Source organism: Sebastes fasciatus, chromosome 8 (assembly GCF_043250625.1).
Source record: "Sebastes fasciatus isolate fSebFas1 chromosome 8, fSebFas1.pri, whole genome shotgun sequence".
Taxonomy (NCBI): domain Eukaryota; kingdom Metazoa; phylum Chordata; class Actinopteri; order Perciformes; family Sebastidae; genus Sebastes; species Sebastes fasciatus.
Genome location: NC_133802.1, coordinates 13,027,587 through 13,047,300, shown reverse-complemented (window position 1 = coordinate 13,047,300; position 19,714 = coordinate 13,027,587). Strand labels below are relative to the sequence as shown.

The 19,714-nt window shown below is 42.2% G+C and overlaps 2 protein-coding genes across 5 annotated transcripts; one reads left to right on the top strand and one right to left on the bottom strand.

The window, feature by feature from the left end:
* Positions 1-150: 150 nt before the first annotated feature.
* Positions 151-5,136, top strand: wasb (WASP actin nucleation promoting factor b). Of its 2 annotated transcripts, none has more exons than XM_074643544.1 (11): positions 151-395; positions 1,158-1,298; positions 2,333-2,419; positions 2,550-2,646; positions 3,306-3,335; positions 3,434-3,469; positions 3,564-3,756; positions 3,854-4,029; positions 4,120-4,673; positions 4,787-4,889; positions 4,976-5,136. In XM_074643544.1, the coding sequence occupies exons 1-11, from the start codon at positions 294-296 to the stop codon at positions 5,032-5,034; spliced, it is 1,578 nt and encodes a 525-aa protein (XP_074499645.1). In that variant the 5' UTR covers positions 151-293; the 3' UTR covers positions 5,035-5,136. The 2 variants fall into 2 exon arrangements, with proteins under 2 accessions (XP_074499645.1, XP_074499646.1); XM_074643545.1 differs by having other exon boundaries at positions 172-388.
* Positions 5,137-6,680: 1,544 nt separating this feature from the next.
* sema3ga (sema domain, immunoglobulin domain (Ig), short basic domain, secreted, (semaphorin) 3Ga) lies at positions 6,681-19,295 on the bottom strand. 3 transcript variants are annotated; one of them, XM_074643542.1, is made up of 18 exons: positions 19,130-19,295; positions 16,209-16,346; positions 13,280-13,440; positions 12,186-12,248; positions 11,974-12,093; positions 11,690-11,783; positions 11,458-11,577; positions 11,191-11,336; positions 10,967-11,081; positions 10,799-10,868; positions 9,970-10,114; positions 9,657-9,879; positions 9,485-9,573; positions 9,344-9,385; positions 9,102-9,259; positions 8,945-9,012; positions 8,725-8,852; positions 6,681-7,280 (listed from the first exon to the last, which is right to left on the bottom strand). In XM_074643542.1, the coding sequence occupies exons 2-18, from the start codon at positions 16,318-16,320 to the stop codon at positions 6,873-6,875; spliced, it is 2,262 nt and encodes a 753-aa protein (XP_074499643.1). In that variant the 5' UTR covers positions 16,321-16,346; positions 19,130-19,295; the 3' UTR covers positions 6,681-6,872. The 3 variants fall into 3 exon arrangements, with proteins under 3 accessions (XP_074499643.1, XP_074499642.1, XP_074499640.1); XM_074643541.1 differs by having other exon boundaries at positions 6,681-7,250; positions 19,130-19,263; XM_074643539.1 differs by lacking the exon at positions 19,130-19,295 and adding an exon at positions 19,013-19,032 and having other exon boundaries at positions 16,209-16,345.
* Positions 19,296-19,714: the final 419 nt, after the last annotated feature.

Sequence of the window (19,714 nt, the reverse complement as noted above, 5' to 3'; positions counted from 1 at the left end):
AAACTAAATGCTCATCTGTGTGGCTGTAAAATGGATGTACTCACGGCAGGAGAAGAGCAACAGTGCACTGCCTCCCTCCGTAAATGGAAGTATAGCACATTCATCTGCGTCTGAGAGAGAGAAGAAAAAGTGGGGGTTAGAGAGAAGTGCGGTTGTCCGTTTCCTGCTTTCAGTTGATGTGTGCGCAGAACACAGAAGAGAAACTTCCTTGACTGAAGAGCCTCAGACGGCGTAGAGGGGAACGCCGTACCAAATGCTGTGCACATAAAGAGGGAGATTTATTAAAAAGGACTATGAGCCGTGGATCTAAAGGTAAAACGGAGGGCATCCGGAGCTCTCTGCTGAGCCCACAGGAGAATGAGAGGCTGGACGAGCTGCTGGGCAGAAGGTGTGCTGTAAGTTCAAGAAGAAGGGGGGGGGGGGGGTGATGATAACCTGCTGTATTTGTCCTGACTTGTACCCTTTTCTGACGGAAGAGTTTGCAGTTAAAAGTGAAAGGAGATGGCATCCAAGATAATACAGGTTATTCCGGTTGTTACACAAAAATGTAAATAGTCTCAGCCGCTCGAGACTTCTCTCTCTCTCGCCTTGGTGGTTAAACATCATATCCTGAATGTGATGATACTCAACTTTACTAACAACAACGTGGTAATTTGACTCTTTTTCTGAGCTGCTTTTTGTTAGTTTATTGTCTTACTTTTTATTTCAATTTTTTTTGAATTACTTTGACATATTTGCTACTGTGCTGTTCATGCCAGTGCAGTTTAAACTGAAGTGCTGACATTAGGTCATCAAAAAAAAGGAGGTAGCTGTAACAGGAAACGGTGGCTGAACCATTTCCTCCTCTGGTGTCAGAATTAGACACTGCTGTTGACTTTAGTCTTACAGTAGAGCAGAAGTTGCTTTGTTCCTGACTTTCTTTAAGCACTCTGCCTATACAGCTGTCTCCATCTAGATAAAAACAGATATACCATGATAACTGATGAAATCAAGAGCATCACAGCACTTTAAAGTTGTCATCTGAACAAATGAAAGCACATGAGGAAGTGAATCCACCTAACCATAAAACTGCACATTTACATGTTGAACTGCAATAAAAGCGCTTTCAGGTGTGCCCGTTGGCGCTGAACTGTTTTATCTGTGTGTGTGTGTTTTAGTCCATGGCCACTGCAGTAGCACAGCTGTTCATGGCTCTGCCTCACAGTCCCTCCACGTGGAGCCTGCAGCACACTGGAGTGGTGTGCTTCATCAAAGACAACCCTCAGCGCTCCTACTTCATACGGATGTTTGATTTGAAGGTAACAATGCTGCCATTATACCAAGAGTCTGAGTATTTAGGCCCTCTTTAGCAGTGGTGTAGTGGTCATTGATAAAGTGGGTATACTGTAAACCACCAGAAGAAGAGGGGAGAACGGGGTCGGTTGGGACACTTTTGTATCGACACCAAATAACCTTCACTTACAGACTACTTACGACTTGAACAGTAATGAAAATAATTTGATCCCTGAACAGATGCAGGTGTCTGCTAACAATTAAAGCTGAAGTAGTCACATTGGAACAAATATGATTTTAAAAAAAATAAGTTATTTCTATAAAACGTAACTATATCCTGACAGTAGTGCATGAGACAGGTAATCTGAAAAAATAATGTGCCTCTGTGTCCTCCCGTGCCCTGCAAGATTTCACAGACAACCAAAAGGAAAACAACCAATCAGAGCCGAGCTGGAGCCTTGCCGTCTCTGAGCAGCTGTCAATCACTCGTGAACTCCGATCAAACGGTCAAACCAGGCAGCGTTGATCAAATATGAATCAATATTATGTTACGTTAATGCCTATTTCTCGCCTCAAATGTTTTTCAGAAACATTTTGTAGCTGTAAAATGAGAGAAAGTTTGTGACCCGACAGCCATGTTGAGATCTCTTGAGGGAATACCACCAAGCACCGCTCAGATTGCCGGAGCACAGCCAATAGGAAATGACCTGTGATTGGTCAAAGTCTCCATCACAGGCTAGATTTTTTTTAAAGCCTGAAAACAGAGCCATGAGGAGGTGCAGAAGTCTAGTTTTCTCTCAGAACACTTGAATTACAATATGCTGAAAGGTTATTATGGAATTTTTGCCCAATGATGCCCAAAAAGTGTCTGCCTACTGAAGCTTTAATGAATGTAGTTGCTTTACTTGCTAAAAAATATGTGTACCAACTGACCCCGCTCTCCCCTATATACCCTCCACTACTTTAGACTGATGATCTAATCACTGTGTGTGTGACTTATTAAACTAGATTACTCACATCTAACATGACATGTGGCATGTTTACCATGTTGTTTCCACAGACAGGAAGGCATGTGTGGGAACAGGAGCTCTACAACCAGATCATTTACTCCTCTCCTCAGCCCTTCTTTCATACCTTCGCTGCAGATGTAAGCACACCTTCATCTGACCTCTTCCTCCTCCTGTCGAGTTGTTATGATGTGATGAGCTGCATGTATTACCGTTCAAACTATAAACTGTCGTTGAAACACTGTGATTCACTCCCTCCACTGGACGCAGGACTGTCAGGTCGGACTGAACTTTGCGGCGCAACAGGAAGCAGACGCTTTCCAATATGCTGTCGAGGATAAAATCAGGCAGAGACACACCCGGCAAGGTCAGTGAGGTCACAGACACACAACACTTTAGATGCGTATTTTTAACACGAAATAATAAAATTATTCATTTTTTGCAACAATATTTTTTATATGTTATTGTGCTATTTTTTTGTTATAAGATCCTGGGAAAAAAATAATTTTAATTATTTAAATTAGGTAAATATTTGCCGAAATATCAAATATTTTACAAGTGAGTTCTTATTCATTTTCGCAACAACAATATTTTTTTATATGCTATTGAGCTATTTTTTTGTAATAAGATCCTGAAAAAAAAATAATTTTAATAAATTTAAATTAAGTACATTTTTACCGAAATATTAAATATTTTACAAGTGAGTTCTTATTCATTTTCGCAACAACAATATTTTTATATGTTATTTGATTATTTTTTTTAAATAATTTTAATCAATTTAAATTAGGTAAATCTTTGCGGAAATATATACATATATATAATATATATAATAAGTGAGTTCTATAATGTAATAAATAGTATTCTTTGAAAATATATAGAGAATACTAATTAATCAATAAATGCTAGTTGATAAATAATTTCTTTCATCCACTTTTAAGCAATATTTAATTGTTTTTAAGGCTATTTTGTATTAATGGTGTGGTAATGTGTCTCAAAATGGTTTCTCTCACTCCTTGTTATTGACAGATAAGAAACAGCGCCCCCTTCCGCCCAGTGGTAAGATAGCACTGCACTTCATGACTGTATAAATGCATTTACATACTGTATGTAGCAAACTGTACAAGTATTTCTCTCCTCTTTTCCTGTCACTGCAGATAGAAGTTCCCTGCCTCGAGTCCCACACGATAAAGGTACACAACATGTCACCTCTGTAACTTTTACCACCACCAGTGATGCATGAAATGAAGAAATAATAATAATAATACTCTGTATCTCCTCCAACAGCGTCACCTGGCGGCCCTGGTTCTCTTCACATTGCCACGGTGGACATCCAAAACCCAGACATCCATTCGTCGCGCTACCGCGTCGCGCCAGCTGCTGCCTCCTTTCTGTCCGGCAAAGGGAAGAAGGATAAGAAGAAAGGGAAAAAGGGCCCCAAGTTCTCCAAAGCAGACATAGGGGCACCCAGTGGGTTTAAGTGAGTAGATGAATGTGTGAAGAGAAGTTTGGTTAATAATCTAGAGGAGGATATAGTTTAACAATATTTGTGTCTCTTTTCGTTTCCTTCCCGTCAGGCATGTGAGTCATGTCGGCTGGGATCCCAACAACCTTGACCCTGACCTGTTGAATCTGCTCTCCCAGGCTGGGATCAGTAAAGACCAACTGAAGGATGAGCAGACTTCCCAGGACCTTTTTAATGTCATCGAGCAGTCTGGAGGCATGGAGGAGGTCAGGAGGTTGGCGAACAGAGGTGGGATTCATTATTAATCTCGCTGCTCCTCAGAGTCTAATGTCATTTTCTAAAGCTTGGACTGAATTATCTTGTTCCGTTGCATTACAGGAGGTGCACCTCCACCACCACCTGGCAGACAGGGGCCTCTGCCTCCTTTGCCGGGCTCCGGTGGCTCTGCTCCGACCCCTCCGCCTCCGCGAAGCCGCTCCAGCCCCCTACCTCCCGTCCCGGGCCACTCACCTCGAGGGAGCCCGTCCTCCCACCCGCCTCCTCCTGGACGTGGAGGCTTGCCACCTCCGCCTCCTGCAACAAGCAGAGGCGGCCCTCCTCCACCGCCGCCACCTGCACACTCCGCACATTCTCAGTTCCCCCAACCGCCATCCTCAAAGTCCCACAACCTGCCTCCTGCCCCACCGCCGTCCAGCCAACAGCGCTCCATGGGGTTCGCACCTCCTCCTGTTCCGTCTATGCCCAGCAGAGGAGGAGGTGGAGGGCCTCCTCCTCCTCCTCCTCCGCCCCCTCCACCTTCCCAAACCTCTTCAAGTTTCCCACCTCCTCCTCTTCTTTCTGGTGGCCCTTCACCACCACCTGCCCCTGCAGGTGGAGGAGACGGCAGAGGAGCTCTGCTGGATCAGATCCGAGGGGGGATGAGGCTCAAAAATGTAAATTTCCTTTTCTCAAAAACATTTTATACACTACTTGTTTAATACTTGTTTGACATGCTGCAATGTGTCATGATTCAAATGCTGTCCTCTTGTCCTGGTGTGTGGTTTAGGTGATAGACGACGGTCCAGGTACTCCACCAGAGTCAGGCGAGGGCATCGTTGGTGCTCTCATGATGGTCATGCAGAAGAGGAGTAAAGCCATCCACTCCTCTGGTAAATATCACATTAATTATAACGGAAGAGTGGAACCAAAAGGGCCACAAAAAAAGTCTCATATCTTCCTATTTGTCCTCTTTCAGATGAAAGTGAAGATGAAGGCGGAGATGAAGACGAGGATGACGATGAATGGGACGACTGAAGTTGAAATTCTTGTTTCTGTGGATTTTATAAACCTCTGAATTGTATTACTGGTACATGTTGGATTTCAGGTTCAATAATTGATAATAAAACTGGAATATGGCTTGAGTTGAATTTATAAATAATTTCAATATAAAGGATGTGAAAGAGAAAGAAAACAAGTTTAAGAGAATTCTGAAATGTTTATATATTTGTTCGAACATTTCCAGTGTAGGTTCGACAGCATGACAGCACTGTGTTACTCACAATGACGGTGAATGGCGGCTCGGACCGGAAAACAAATCTTGTTCCTTACCGCTTCCACTAAAAAGAGCCATTTTAAAAACCTGTAAATACAGCATATGACAGAACACCAACAATCAATACTAAATCTGAGCCAGTTCCATTCCCATTTTTATAATAACATACTGTACATTAAAAAAACAAAAGTTTCATTTTCTCATACATCTGTGCAAAGATCCCAAATTCCCTCGAATACCACCACCGACAAAGTGCATAACTGGAAGAACACTGTATGCTATACATATCTTGAACACCCACATACTGCAGGTCACTAGAGCACGGGACAGTACGGGAGTCATTATATGACAACATCCAATGGAATTAGCTTAACAGAATACTTTACACCTTACAAACATCATGACACGCCAGGTAAAATGTACAACTTGCAACAAGCAACAACAGTTATGCATGCAACGTGTGCATTCATATCATCATAATATCTTCATACAATACAAGAGTAATCCAACGACCATATATATTATATTCACAATCAATATATTACATTTCTGTTTCAAGATACTTGACAGGACCATACCTGTGGTTCTGCACGTCGAAGCCTATTAACTACATGATGCGTATACTTTACATCACAGTCTACCAGTTTCCAAAACACCAACAAACTTGTGTGAAATATGTGGTCCATCAGAAAAAGCAGAAAACTCTTCTTTGTTGGTGCATTCAAGGACAATCCAAAATGTAAGAATCAGGTGCTGAAAATCTCTCACAAGTTATGTTGTGGATATTGTGCAGGGTCTTTTTGCTCTACTCTGTTGAAACGTTGATCTTCCACAGTGACTCTCAAGTCACAGATGCTGGGGTTTCCCACAAGCACCTGAACATACCGACGAGAAATGTTTAAAACAATCCCTTTGATAGGTGATCAATCTTGAAATACGGAAGAGTATTAGAGCCAGGCATAAGGGGAACAAATGAGAGGAGGAGGATTTTTTTTAATCTAGCATCTCGAGAAGTCCAAAATGTCGAGAATGAAGTCAAAATTTCAGTACATGTGCTCATGCTTGTAGTTTGATTTATTCTCAAAAGTTTGACGTTTATTCTCGACATATCGACTTTATTCTCAAAATGCAAAATCCAGGGCTGCCCCCTCTTAGTCGATTAATCTGTCGTTTTGGTTTCAGTTGACTAAGATTTCTTTAGTCGATTAGCAATTTTTAATGTTTTTTTTCATGCTGAATAACTTAGTTCCCGAAATACAAAATAAATAAAAAATGTCCTCTTCTCAATTTTTTCCTTATGCCTGGCACCAATGATCTTCCATACCAAAAGTTTCAAGTCTGTAAGTTGATTTAAATGTGGCCTGAAAGATGTAAATCTAAAAATGTCCTGTGTTCTTTGTGGTCACAGGTGATGTAAAATATACACAATTTGTATTTTCTAGGCTGACACTTGCAAAACCACAAATATCGAACTTTAACGACAGCATGACAGCGTCACCTGCCCAACGAATGGAGGTGACACACAAACATGCATGTCAAACATAAAAGTCCACCATAATAGTCCACACAGGCCAGTGTTGGACAGCGTCCGTCCCGTCCTCTAGCCGAGGCCTTGGTCCTGGCCCTCTGTGTGCCTGCGGCTGGTGCGCTTGCGCTGCTGCTGCTGTTTAGGACTGAGTTGTTCCCAGTAGGACTGGCAGTACTGGTTGATCAGTCTAATCTCAGGCGGGAAGGGCGTGGGGACGAGGGACGACTGCGGGTTATGTCCCGCTTGGCGAGTTTTTGGCTCTTCGTCCTCATCTTGAGCGGTGAGAGCTAAAACGATGTCTCGGTCCAGGATGCGCAGCGCCACGCGGGCCACCGTGTGTTTGAAGTTGTTCTCCGTGGCGAGGCAGTGGTAGAGCCCCGCGTCTGATTGGTTGAGAGACTTCAGGAGGATACCGTGGTTGGTCTTCAGGATACCTCCCACACGGTTGAGCTGCAGAAAAGGGAACGAAACAGCAGGAGTCTAAGAGAGGGAACAACGTATTTGAATTTGCATACAGATTACAAATTCTGTGTTTTTCTTATTGGGACATACATTGATTCACTTTCTTGCTGAGAATTAGATGAGAAAATTGATACAACTCTCATATCTGTCCTGTAAATATGAAGCCAGTAGCCAGTTAGATTGGAAAAGGTGGGACACAGATAGCCTTCCAGCACCTCTAAATCTCACTTAATAACCACTTAATGTTCTGCTCGGCTGTTTGGTAGAGCACATTTCTAGTAACTATATCCTATTGAAAAATGGGTTGACCTTAACTCAACCTGATCTACCACTCGGTTTAGGCATGTTGTGCTAAAAAAAATCCACTGGATGTCGCTGTGTCTTTAAATAGCATGCCTTTATAGTTGCCTTCCTACAGGAAGTTAAAAAGTGACAAAAAAGGTGACATGAGGACTCGGTAGGTAGGCATATTTTTGTTCAACATATCATAGTTTCAGATGCCTTACTGAACAGAATTATGTAACTTGATACTAAAATATAAGGGTCAAATAATTTACTAAAAACATGCTCTGACAAACGGTTCAGTTGTCTTTTTATATTTAGTAAAGCTAGAAAAGTTAATAATGTAATTAAAATTGACTATTTGCTACGAAATTAAAAAAAAACTTCTAATCATTCATTGTTGTTAATATGATACATTTCATGTTATTCCATTATATATATTCTGAAATAATTTAATAAGTATGATTTTTTTACTGTCAAAAAACATGCTCTACCAAACAGTTGAATTGTCCTTTACTGGTAAAAGTAGTGATGCTAAGATAATATATTTACATTTTTTATGAAGAAAAAAAATATATTAGCTTTCACTGTTGTGAATTTAATTATTTAATATCATATATTTAATGTTATTCCATTATATATTTGATGAAAAAAATACATCAGTATGATTTTTCACCATTTCTGAGATGTTTTCAAAGTAGCATACTGTAAATATGATAAATATCTACAATAAATACGTGGAAATAATACTAGTTCTGGTAATACTACTAATTCCATGGTAACAAATTGACATATGTTGGTATATTAACCTATTGCTGCACAATAACAGTAAATGGTTTGTATTTTTCTTTTACTATGAAGCAAATTTAGCTAGAGGCCTATATTAAAAACTGTGGGGTCTGTTTTAAAAAGAATTGATTGTTGTCACATTTCCATTGCTTTTTTCTTAGTGAGAACATTAAAGGGTTAACATGGTATATCTCATTTGTTTAATTTATACACAAACCAAAGTGCAAAAAACAATTTGTTGGCGTTTTAAAAGGAGGTTATTTGGCTTGCTATTTATTTTTACCGGACAGATGCAAGAGTGACATCGATATTCTCATCTAACTTTCTGCAAGAAAGCAAATGGTCGTATTTCCCAAAATGTCAAACTATTCCTTTAACTGTTCTTCCTCACCACTTTTCTCTTTCCTTCCCTCTGGAAGAGCCACTTGACGGAGGCCTGGGGAGAGCGAGGCTGACACTCCAAGAAGGTGCTGCTGCCCTCCACCCCGAACTGCACTGTTTCCCTCAGACGTTTCTCCACTGCACACAGACAGAGAGAAGAGAAATAGTGAGAAACGGGCCAAAACTAAATCTGATGTGTGCATGAAAAAAAAAAAAGAAAGTTGCCACACCTTTGGCGTTAAAGCCCCTGCACTGCCTCAGTGGGTCCCCATGTTTAACATCCTGTCTTCTGCTCCTCCTGAGGCAAAGATCAGAATTAAGTTGACACACACAAACTGTATAGTTCAGAAATAGTGAAAACCATAGAGACATGCGCCGCCCACTGACCTCTTGGTGGACGGGGTGAAGGCAGAGCAGCTCTCTCCATCCCAGGCACAGTAGGGGTCTCGAGCCAGACAACAGTCAGAGCACGCCCTGCCGTACACGCCGCAGCGGTGCAGCGACACCTGGGTCAGCCCCGCGTCTGATGACACGTACAGCTGTTGCTGTGGTTACACAAGAAACAGAAATTAAAACTCAATGTAGTTTGGTTTATGCACTGAAATGTGAATTTGTCTTAATTATCTTACTCTTTTAGAGGATATCTTCATTGTCTTGACTGGAGCTCTGGACTGTAAATTATTAAACCACAAGGAGATCAATTATTATAACTGTTCATTTTTTTAATTAGATTATTTTTGTCTTTTTCAGGACCATGTATTTAGACATACCCGGAACACCTCCACTTCCTCTAGCGTCAGTTCCTCCATGCTGGTTGGGTCCTTTGGCAAAACTATAACTTTTTGGACAGTGCCCCGATCTAGAAGTGAGAGAAATTATATTTAAGATCTACATTTTCTTGCCAAACTAATCCTAGTGGCGTCGGCCCAGCAGCTGTCTCACCAGTCCCCAGGAAGAGCACCTCGTAGCGTGCATCCACAGCGTCCACCTGATCCACCACCAGGGCAGTGAACCGGTAGTCCACTCCAGTCCTCACCACCAGGGGGCGGCGGTGGATTGGATAAACCGGGTGGATCATGAGGGGATGGGCTCGGATGAAATTCACAGTCTCATCTGAGAAGTTCTTGGAGGAGCGGATACCAGGAGTGAAGGTTCCTCCTGGACACTGAATGGGAAGAAAGAAGAGGTGGAAAAAAACGTTTCTTGTGATGCAGATTTAGATGGTTTATTTGATTGTGTCAGTTTTGAAACATACTGATCCAGGCCGTGGGTAGGGAATCTTGCCGGTGTACTCTGTCCATTGGTAGTTGTGGCCATGTTTGTGGGCGAACGGTCCGTTGAAGACATTGCGGATATCAGCCATCGAGTACACGCAGACTGCTGAGCCCTTGAACACAGAGCTTGAGCAGAAACAGACAATTAAGGTTAAGAGGGAGAGGTAGGAGACAGCTTGCACCCTATCCCTGAAATTAAAGAGGACCTATTATGTTTTTTTTCCTTTCCTTTAGTGTTACATAGTTTTTTGTGCATGTAAAAGGTCTACAAAGTTACAAAGTCCACGCCAAAGAGAGTTACTCTCCCCCACAGAAACACTGCTCCTGAACTGCCTGAAGCGCCTCGCTTGAAGTCCCGCCTTTTCCGCCATAATGTGGTGATGTCACCAAGTAACACATTTGCATAACAGCCAGTCTGGCACGTCCTCAAACAAAGCTAGTTAGAGCGGAGCTGGAGTGGAATCCGAAGAGTTTGGTTCGGTTGGCCAATCACAACAGAGTGGGCCAGGTGACCAATCAGAGCAGACTGGGCTTTTGGGGGGGCAGGGCAGGAGCTCAAACAGAGCGTTTCAGACGGAGGGTGAAAAGAGGTGCTGCAACACACCCGGTATGAGAAAAATAAAGTGTTTTTTTGAACATTAAAGCATGTAAACATGTTCAAGTAGAAACCCCAAATACAAGTATGCACCGAAAAATAAGCACAATAGGTCCTCTTTAAAGCATGAACCGTCCACAAAAATGTGTGAAGGAAAAAACAATGAAGTTGGGTGAGGTGAGAATTTATCAAACAAGCCTCCAAAAACAACTCACCCCGCTGTAGTGAAGAGAGCGTACACCGTGGGGTTTCGTTCATCCTGTGTAGGCTGGATAAACACGTCCCCTGGAAGATGACACCAAATCAATAACATAACATTAAAAGCAGTCGCAATGAAAATACAATCAGGTTAAACACGGTGCTTATTTTTATTGTGGCCTCACGTAGTTCATCAAATCGTGTCTCCACTCCATCTTCTCCTATCACCGAACAGATAAGGCGAGCCTTCAGGAACGTCGTCCAGCGGTTCACCAGGGACTTCTGGCCTCCTTCATCATTCTAGACAGGAAGGAAATTAGGTCACGGCTCAATAGGCCTTAATGCGTTTCATATTACAAGATAAGCTGTGTATACTTTCACTATATTATACGACGTGGTTTTGGCTCACCAGACACACTCTTCCCACCCGGGCTAAGACGCTGGGGCTCGCCCCGCCGCTCGAGTCTAGACTCTTCTCGCGGAAGAAGAAGTAAAGCTTATCGTCGTTCCTTTCTGCGCTGTCAGGGATCTTCTGGATCTGAACAAACACGGGCTCTGGAGGATAAAAACAGATAAGCGGAGAGGGGATTGAGGCAAGTGGTTGTCAAATAAAACGAGAGGAGCCATAACCTGTAATCAGCAGCGTTTTACCACCTCACACCCACACTTTACCCACCGTTGAGCCACCTGGAGTCGTACTGCTCCGTCCTGATTGCCGTTCTCCCTCCCATGGTCCTAAACAGAGCTGCATCTGTACTCATGAAGTCAATATGGACCCCTGCGTATAGGTTACCATCTGCAGAAGTAAGAGACAATAAGAGAATAGAAAAATTAGACTTTTTGATTCAGTGGCGTAAGGAATTTTTCAGATTTTTAAAGATTTTTTCAGTAAATGGAGCATGTCTTACTGATCAGAACTGCAATGTTCTCCTGTTTGGGATCATAGGAACACTTTCCCTTCCCTGAATCCACATACCCAGGGACCAGCCTAAACAGGTAGTCCTGCAGGGAGAGAGCATGCATTAAAAATAGACCCGCTAAAACGTCACATGGGAGCATGGAGAAAATCACAAACAAATCAGTGTCCCAGTTTGTAGTCCTGAAATATTTATCAGGACAACGCTTTCCAGGCCTACTGCTGAGGCTGTAAATCCCGCTCGGGGGGGAAGCTGTAAGTGTCTTTTGTGTTCACCTCTGCCCTCCAGCCTCTGTTGATGAATGTGCAGATGGGCTGGTACGCCCCCGTTCCACAGGTGTAGAGGTGGGTGCGGTTCCACGGCTCGATCAGACGCACAAAGTTGGCACACTCGCCCTGGACAAAGAGGAGTAAGACGGATGGAATTCAAACACCGTCATTGAAAGGAGACGTTTTTGAAAGAACAGGATGTAAATACGTGATCCCACCTGTCTTCCCTTTCCCGTCATCTGGCATTCTCCCTTTCTCTTCGCAGATGCCGGCCAGTGGATCTGTGTTTTCGAAAACAACATATTTAGAGACTTAAAGCGGCAGTAGGCAGAATGTTTTTGGCATCATTGGGCAAACATTCCATAATAACCTTTCAGTATATTGTAATTCAAGTGTTTTGAAAGAAAACTAGACTTCTGCACCTCCTCATGGCTCTGTTTTCAGGCTTTAGGCTTTAAGAAATCTACCCCATGATGGGAGACTTTGGCCAATCACAGGTCAGAGAGAGAGAGCGTTCCTATTGGCTGTTTATTCAACTGAGGCAGCTGTCCATCACTCACGAACTCCGATCAAACGGTCAACCTAGGCAGTGCTGATCAAATATGAATTAATATTCTGTTACTGTAACAATTTCTCACATTAAATGTTTTCAGAAACATCTTGTAGTGTCCTTTTCAGCTGTAAAATGAGAAAGTTTGCTCCAGCTGGTGGGCGGTGCTTGGTATTTCCTCAACTGATCTCAACATGGCTGCCGGGTCACAAACTTTCTCATTTTACAGCTAAACAGTACACTACAAGATGTTTCTGAAAACATTTGAGGCGAGAAATAGGCATTACAGTAACAGGATATTGATTCATATTTGATCAGCGCTGCCTAGTTTGGGCCTGCACGGTGGTGATTAGCACTGTCGCCTCACAGCAAGAGGGTCTCAGGTTCGGCTTGGATTCGATACAAGCTTTGCATGTTCTCCCCGTGTTTGCGTGGGTTTTTCTCCGGGTACTCCGGTTTCCTCCCACAGTCCACAGTCTGACTGTTTGATCGGAGTTTGCAAGTGATTGACAGCTGCTCAGAGACGGCAAGGCTCCAGCTCGGCTCTGATTGGTTGTTTTCCTCCAGTCTGTGAAATCCTACAGATGCCATTTGGAGCACTTTTTCAGATTACCTGTCTCATGCACTACTGTCAGGACATAGTGACCATTTTATAAAAATAACTTTTTTTAATCATATTTTTTCCATTTTCTACCCACTGCAGCTTTAAAGCGACATACCAAATAGCAGACTGGATTTAAGAAAAAGCAAGCTGGTACACACTATGAGCGGCTCCTTGTTGACGTTGTGCATGTCCAGAGCCACCAAGTACTCCCGGCTGCCAAGGTACAGCCGGCCCTGATCCTGGTCCATCAGGAGGATGCGGTAGTCGCTGGTGTTGAAGGAGAAACTGAAGGGCCGCGCTGCCCTCGTGTCCATCAGCTCTGTGTTTAAAAAAAAACACACCATTTGTAAAGCCAACAGCAGGGGGAGCAAAGGTTACCTCGCAAAAATCTAGGCCCATTATTCCTTCTTTATGCCTCTAACATGTTTCATTACTGACTTGGATGAACTCGGTCCCTTGTGCAACACCCCTCTCCCTGCTTTTCTGGAAAATGTGTGTCACTGATTAAATATAACTCACTGTCGGAGCATTTTTGAGAAACATATTCGCTTTTAAGATCTCAATATTTTATGTGTCCTGACCGGCTGATTGAGTTTCAGGCGCCACACGCCATGCGGATTTAGATGAAAAAAAGCAGGTCCCTTAGGAAACACGGTCAGTGGAACTCTCGGTGCTAATTCTTAAGATCAGGATTGTGCTCAGCAGAGCGTGACCTGTTAAGACACGCCGCGGTGGAAAAGGTTGCTCCTTTTCATTTTTTTGTTCTCCTGAAAGCTTTGATTGAACAATTTTCATCTGCTCTGTGCTGCACATTCTTCTATCCAACAATCCATTTTAAAAAACCACATAGAAATCACACATCTGTGGCATGTATTGACCCCCATATGTGTGTGTGGACACAGCGGTGGCATGTTAAAGACAGCAGGCTTACATATTGACAAATGTTCCCAGGGACTTTCAGAAGCCAGCTTACAGGGATTCAGGAGGAAGCGCAATCTTTATTTACATCAAAGCGCCTGCCATCTTCCTTTGTGAGGTCAATGTTAACAGGATGCAGTCAAGGTGCCTCACTAAAATAAGCTATACGCAATCGGATCTCCGGTAGACACGGGACGGAGCCTCGGCGGTGGAGACGAAGGTCCGGTTCTGCTCCCTGAGAGGTAAACACAGGATAACTAGCCTCTACTCCACTGGGCCATAGTGGATCCACTGGACCACTGGCTAAATGTGGAAACACCACACCCCTATACATGTCTCCATTCTCCCAAAATAGCAAACAATGTACTGCCATCATCTGGTAAACATTCAGCAAACACTTATCCCCTGACAGCATTCTGACACCGATAGGGAAACACTGGGAAGGACACACGATTCATGTAAGCTACTACAAGCCGCTATCGTGTTACAACTGGACAACATATTGTCACTGAGGCACTAATGAGCGCTGCTGTTTAGTCAAATCTCAAGCATGAACAGACTGGTGACAGTGCTGAGAGGGCATGAGATCCTGAAACACGGCTCCGGTTACACGGCGTATTTTGCTCTCTAGCAATGCTGACTAATTCTGTCAAACGAGACACGGTGAGTCTCTTTGAAGTGTGTAGAACTTCCCAGCGACAGAGGAAACAATACTATCCTCTACAGGCCTCCCGGACCCCAGAGTGTCGCTCGGGCCGGCTCATTCGCCCACAAGAGTCACATGTCCTCCAGCCGAAGCCTCCTCCAGAGGCGCCTCGGGGAACAAAGAGCCTCGGTGTCACAAACAATGAACAATAAATCCTTGGAGTGGCAGAAAACAGTTGAGGGAGTAAATCCAACTTTGCCCCTTTTTGGTTTGGTATTAGGGGGAGGGGGGTGTGTGTGTGTGTGGCTGCTTTATCTTCAAAACCTCACCAACAATCTAAGAATTCGGCAGCTGCTCCAAAACAAGAGCATGAATTTATCATGGAGAGCTCTACAGATGTGAATTCCTGTATCTTACACTGGGAGGAGGAACGTGATCAAGTTCAAGACCAAACTTGTGTAATTGGTCAGACTGCTACTTTGTGCACCACAAAAAAAAACACACACACTGGTGTGTATAAGCTGTTTACTGCGAAGGGGATTAGTGTTAAAGGTCATGTAAAAATGCACGGCAATCATTCTCTCAAGATTCAAATGGAAGCGTTGATGTATATACGACAACCACGTACACAGCTGTTTTCAGTGACAAATTCAAAACAACTCCCAAGTTCATCAACCGCAGATCTCGCGATTAGCTCACCTCTAATCTGCGTCAGATGTCTCGTGTTGACATCGTGCAAAAAATCATAAATGTTTCTCAGTGAGTCACTGCAGTTGAACAAGATAAAACACCAAAACTCGCTGCCTGGACCTGAGCTTGGAGCAGGACATTTTTTCGACTCCACATGAAAGCACTAAAGAATGCTATAAATCCGATTCACACCTCTAATTCCCACATACAGGTGTGACGCTTGTGTGTTTGTGTGTGCAGGTGCATTTGAAGTGGCGACATGCTACAGGGATGAAAAGATAACTGTAATCACGGAGCACTGTTTGGATCAAAGGTGTCACACGAATATTTGTAACATGAATCTCTGCCATTGGAGTAAATGGGGATGAGGAGAAAATGGGAAAATCCCAAGTGGTTGTATTTAAAACCACTATCCACCCCTTTCTTGAATTCACACCTCGCGGCCAAAACAGTTCAACTCTCTGAAATATCATTTCAGCTCTTTTGTGATCAAATTTCAGGTGTTTCCTTCTTGTGTCATCGTGTCAGACATCAAAAACAAAGAAGAAATGACAGGTCAGACTGCAGTAACAGTTCGTGTGGGTATTAGGGTGTGGGGAGAAACTTTTGTCGAAGGGCACTACCAGTAAACCACACGTAATATCCACCTTTTGTTTCCAGTGTTGGGCTGTTTGACATGTGGCAGGAAATAGGTTCTTTACATATGCATAAAGAGGAAACATAACCACGGGTGTGTGCGCATGAGTTTGCAGACTTAGTGGGAGAAAGCAGACAAGTAAGAGAAACTTTTAACATTGTTAGAGGACTTTTTTAGTTAATCTGTAGGAGCTCACCTTTGAAGGAGAGGCGAATCCGCGGGGCAGACTGCTGCAGGGCCCAGCCTCTGTAAACACACAGGGCCAACAGGAGGAGCTGGGCTCCAGATGCTGTCATGGTAACAGTCATGCAGGTAGCCCACAGAGATCTAAATCTGGACGAAAAAAAAAAAAGAAACAGGAATGAAGTGTTATTATAGAGTGCCCCATGAGAAATAGGAGACAGAAAAAGGACAGGAAGAGACTCTCTCTCTCTCTCTCTTTCTTTTTCTCTGATGTCTGTGATCAGAAGTTTGGCCTGCAGCCTTCCAGACGTATAGTTTGGCAGGAGAGAACAACGTCCAAATCTTCACACCTGCTCTGGAAAATCTGACAGCCCTATTATTTATTTAAAGTGTAAATGTAGTGAGGTATGTGTTAAGACTGTATAATGGTATTTGGAAGCACAGTCACATGGAAAATGTCTAAAAAAAGGAGGTTAGTCGTATTGTCTTCATCTTCTTAAACATATTTTCTTTAACATACATTTTCCTAGAAAGCTGAATAAATAACAAGACTCTGATAATCATCAGCGATTCCCTCTGTCTCCGTCTGAGTCTCTCAACAAAGCCCGTCCACGTACTTTCCAGGAGCTGACGAGTGAAACGCATGACAGTTCAAAGAAACAGGTAGTCCTCACTGAAACAATTTCTGACAGTTTAGGGGTGTTGGAACGTAGTCTAAACTGGTAGACCTTAACTCAGGCATTCATTATGCATCTGCACTTTGCTTGGAGAGGATCCCGTATAAATTATGAATACTAAAAGCTGAGTCCACAACATCCATTAAATTGTCTCCCTGAAGGTGTGCTTTGCTCGGGATATAAGCCACCCCCAAGGGCTTTTCTTTTTCTCATGGCATCCATGTAGCACAAGGCCCCCACTGGAACACGCCACAAGCCTCCAAATGAAGGCTTTTAGTGCGAGTTATCCATGGAAAGATTTCACAAAAAAAACACATTAATACACTGTGTTTCACAATAAGGCATTAATTTATGTATCACAAATATGCTCCCATGTAAAATAGGAACAGGCTGATGAAACTGAAATGACTGGCACGCCGAACATTTAGAAATTAAAAACAGAAGCCACTGGGAACGCCTTCCTGGCACAGTCACACAGTTGCCATATATCTGCTCACCAGGGGAGCTTGATCTCTATTCCTCCTATCAAACACTCTATATTCACTGATAATAATAATAATAATAATACATATGCAGCATGAGATTGGTCATCAAAATGATGTAGACACACATTTTATGTCAAGAAGAGTCAGGTATTTGTCACCTAAAGATTAAAACATCATTGGATCACTTTGACTTTATATATCATAAGTCAAATGCATAAATAATCAATAAACACTGTCACCAAAAATGTTATTAGTCAAGTAATCATAGACAAATTTGCATAATGATATGGACATTACAGTCACATTTTTAAGTCTTTAGTTGAATATTATTTTAAAGAAAAATGGTTAAAGGCAACAGGACAAAATGGCTCAGTGATTATCTAAATACATGTCTAAATGTCTATTATTAAGGCTGCAACAATTAATCGATTAGTTGTCAACTATTAAATTAATCACCAACAATTTTAATTATCAATTAATTGGTTTGAGTATTTTTTTAAAGAAAAAAATGTAAAAATTCTCTGATTCCAGCTTCTTAAATGTGAATATTTTCTGTATTTCTTTACTCATCTTTGACAGTAAACTGAATGTTTTTGAGTTGTGGACAAAACAAGACATTTGAGGACGTCATCTTGGTCTTTGGGAAACACTGATCGACATTTTTCACCATTTTCTGATATTTTATAGACCAAACAACTAATCGACTAATCGCTTTCAATCTTTTTTTAAGAAAAAAAGTACAAATTCTCTGATTCCAGCTTCTTAAATGTGAATATTTTCAGTTTTTTTTTACTCCTCTTTAACAGTAAACTGAATATCTGACATCATCGTGGCATTTGGGAATCACTGACCAACATTTTCTGACATTTGATACACCAAACAACTAAACGATTAATCGGTTTGAGTATTTTTTTAAAGAAAAAAAGTCAAAATTCTGCGATTCTCTGAAGCTGGCTTCTTTAATGTGAATATTTACTGGTATCTTTACTCCTCTCGGACAGTAACCAAACAGACCAAACAACTAATAGATTATTCGAAAAAGATAATTGACAATAAAAAATAATCGTTAGTTGCAACCCTATCTAATATTTAAATGAGGATAGAAAAAGAAGAGTTAATATTAATACATTAAAATAATTTAAAAAGCACCAATCAGGAATAATGTGCCTTCTATGTCTTCCTCTATGACAGTAAACTGAATATCTGACATCATCGTGGGCCTTGGGAAACACTGGTCAACATTTTCTGACATTTGATAGACCAAACAACTAAACGATTAATCGGTCTGAGTATTTATATCGAAATTCTGTGTTTCTCTGAAGCTGGCTTCTTAAATGTGAATATTTTCTGGTATCTTTACTCCTCATTTTCTGGTATCTTTACTCCTCTCTGACAGTAACCTGTATCAATACATTAAAATAATGTACAAAGCACCAATGAGGAGTAATGTGCCTGTGTGGCTCCATGTACTGTATGATGGCCTGGTTGAACCTCGAGGTATACTTGGATGATATTTTCTACTGCTTTTCTGTGCTGACTGGTAATTAAAGTTCAGCTGTAATAATATATGGTTTCTCTTTAAATAAAAATAATTATAGGATTCCCAATAACCTAGTTCCCTTTCCCTGGGAGGAGGAGGAGGAGTGCGCACTTACCTGTTAACTCAACATCCAGAAATAGGAACCGAACAAATGGGAGTTCTTCTACTTCTACCATACAGAGTAACCCAACAGGAGTTAAAAGTTAAACCAGAGACAAGTTAAAGGTCCTACCTTTTTTTGCTTTCTTTGCTTTCTGACTTTCTCCAACGCCTCTGAGATCCAAAAAGAGAAAATAGTTGCGGGATGTTACCGCTGCATTCCCCGCGTTATGTGCCTCGGAGCTGGGCTGGAAAAATCTCCTCTCAGCAGCAGCAGCAGCAGCGTCTCTGCGCAGGCATGAAACAATCCGATAGGTTTACAAATTCCCCTTCAGAGAGAGAGAGAGAGAGAGACAGAGAGAGAGAGAGAGGAGAGAGAGAAAGAGAGAGAGAGAGTGAAAGAGAGAGAGAGAGAGAGTGAGAGAAAGAGAGAGAGAGAGTGAGAGAGAGAGAGAGAGAGAGAGAGAGAGAGAGAGAGCTACCTATCAGTCCCTGTTAACCAATGTTTTTTCCCTCCATGCAACATATATTTTAAAAAAGAAAGAAAGAAAAACGCACAGCTGATCCCTGAACACAACTCTTTCCAAAAACAAAAGTTGAACCCTGGATGGCAGCAAACATCAGCGAGATGTGAACAAGAGGTTAATGTTCCATTGGTTCTGTATTAGAGGGGGGATAGTTGGAGTGTGAGTCTATAGTGGACCAGGTGCAGGTGTTG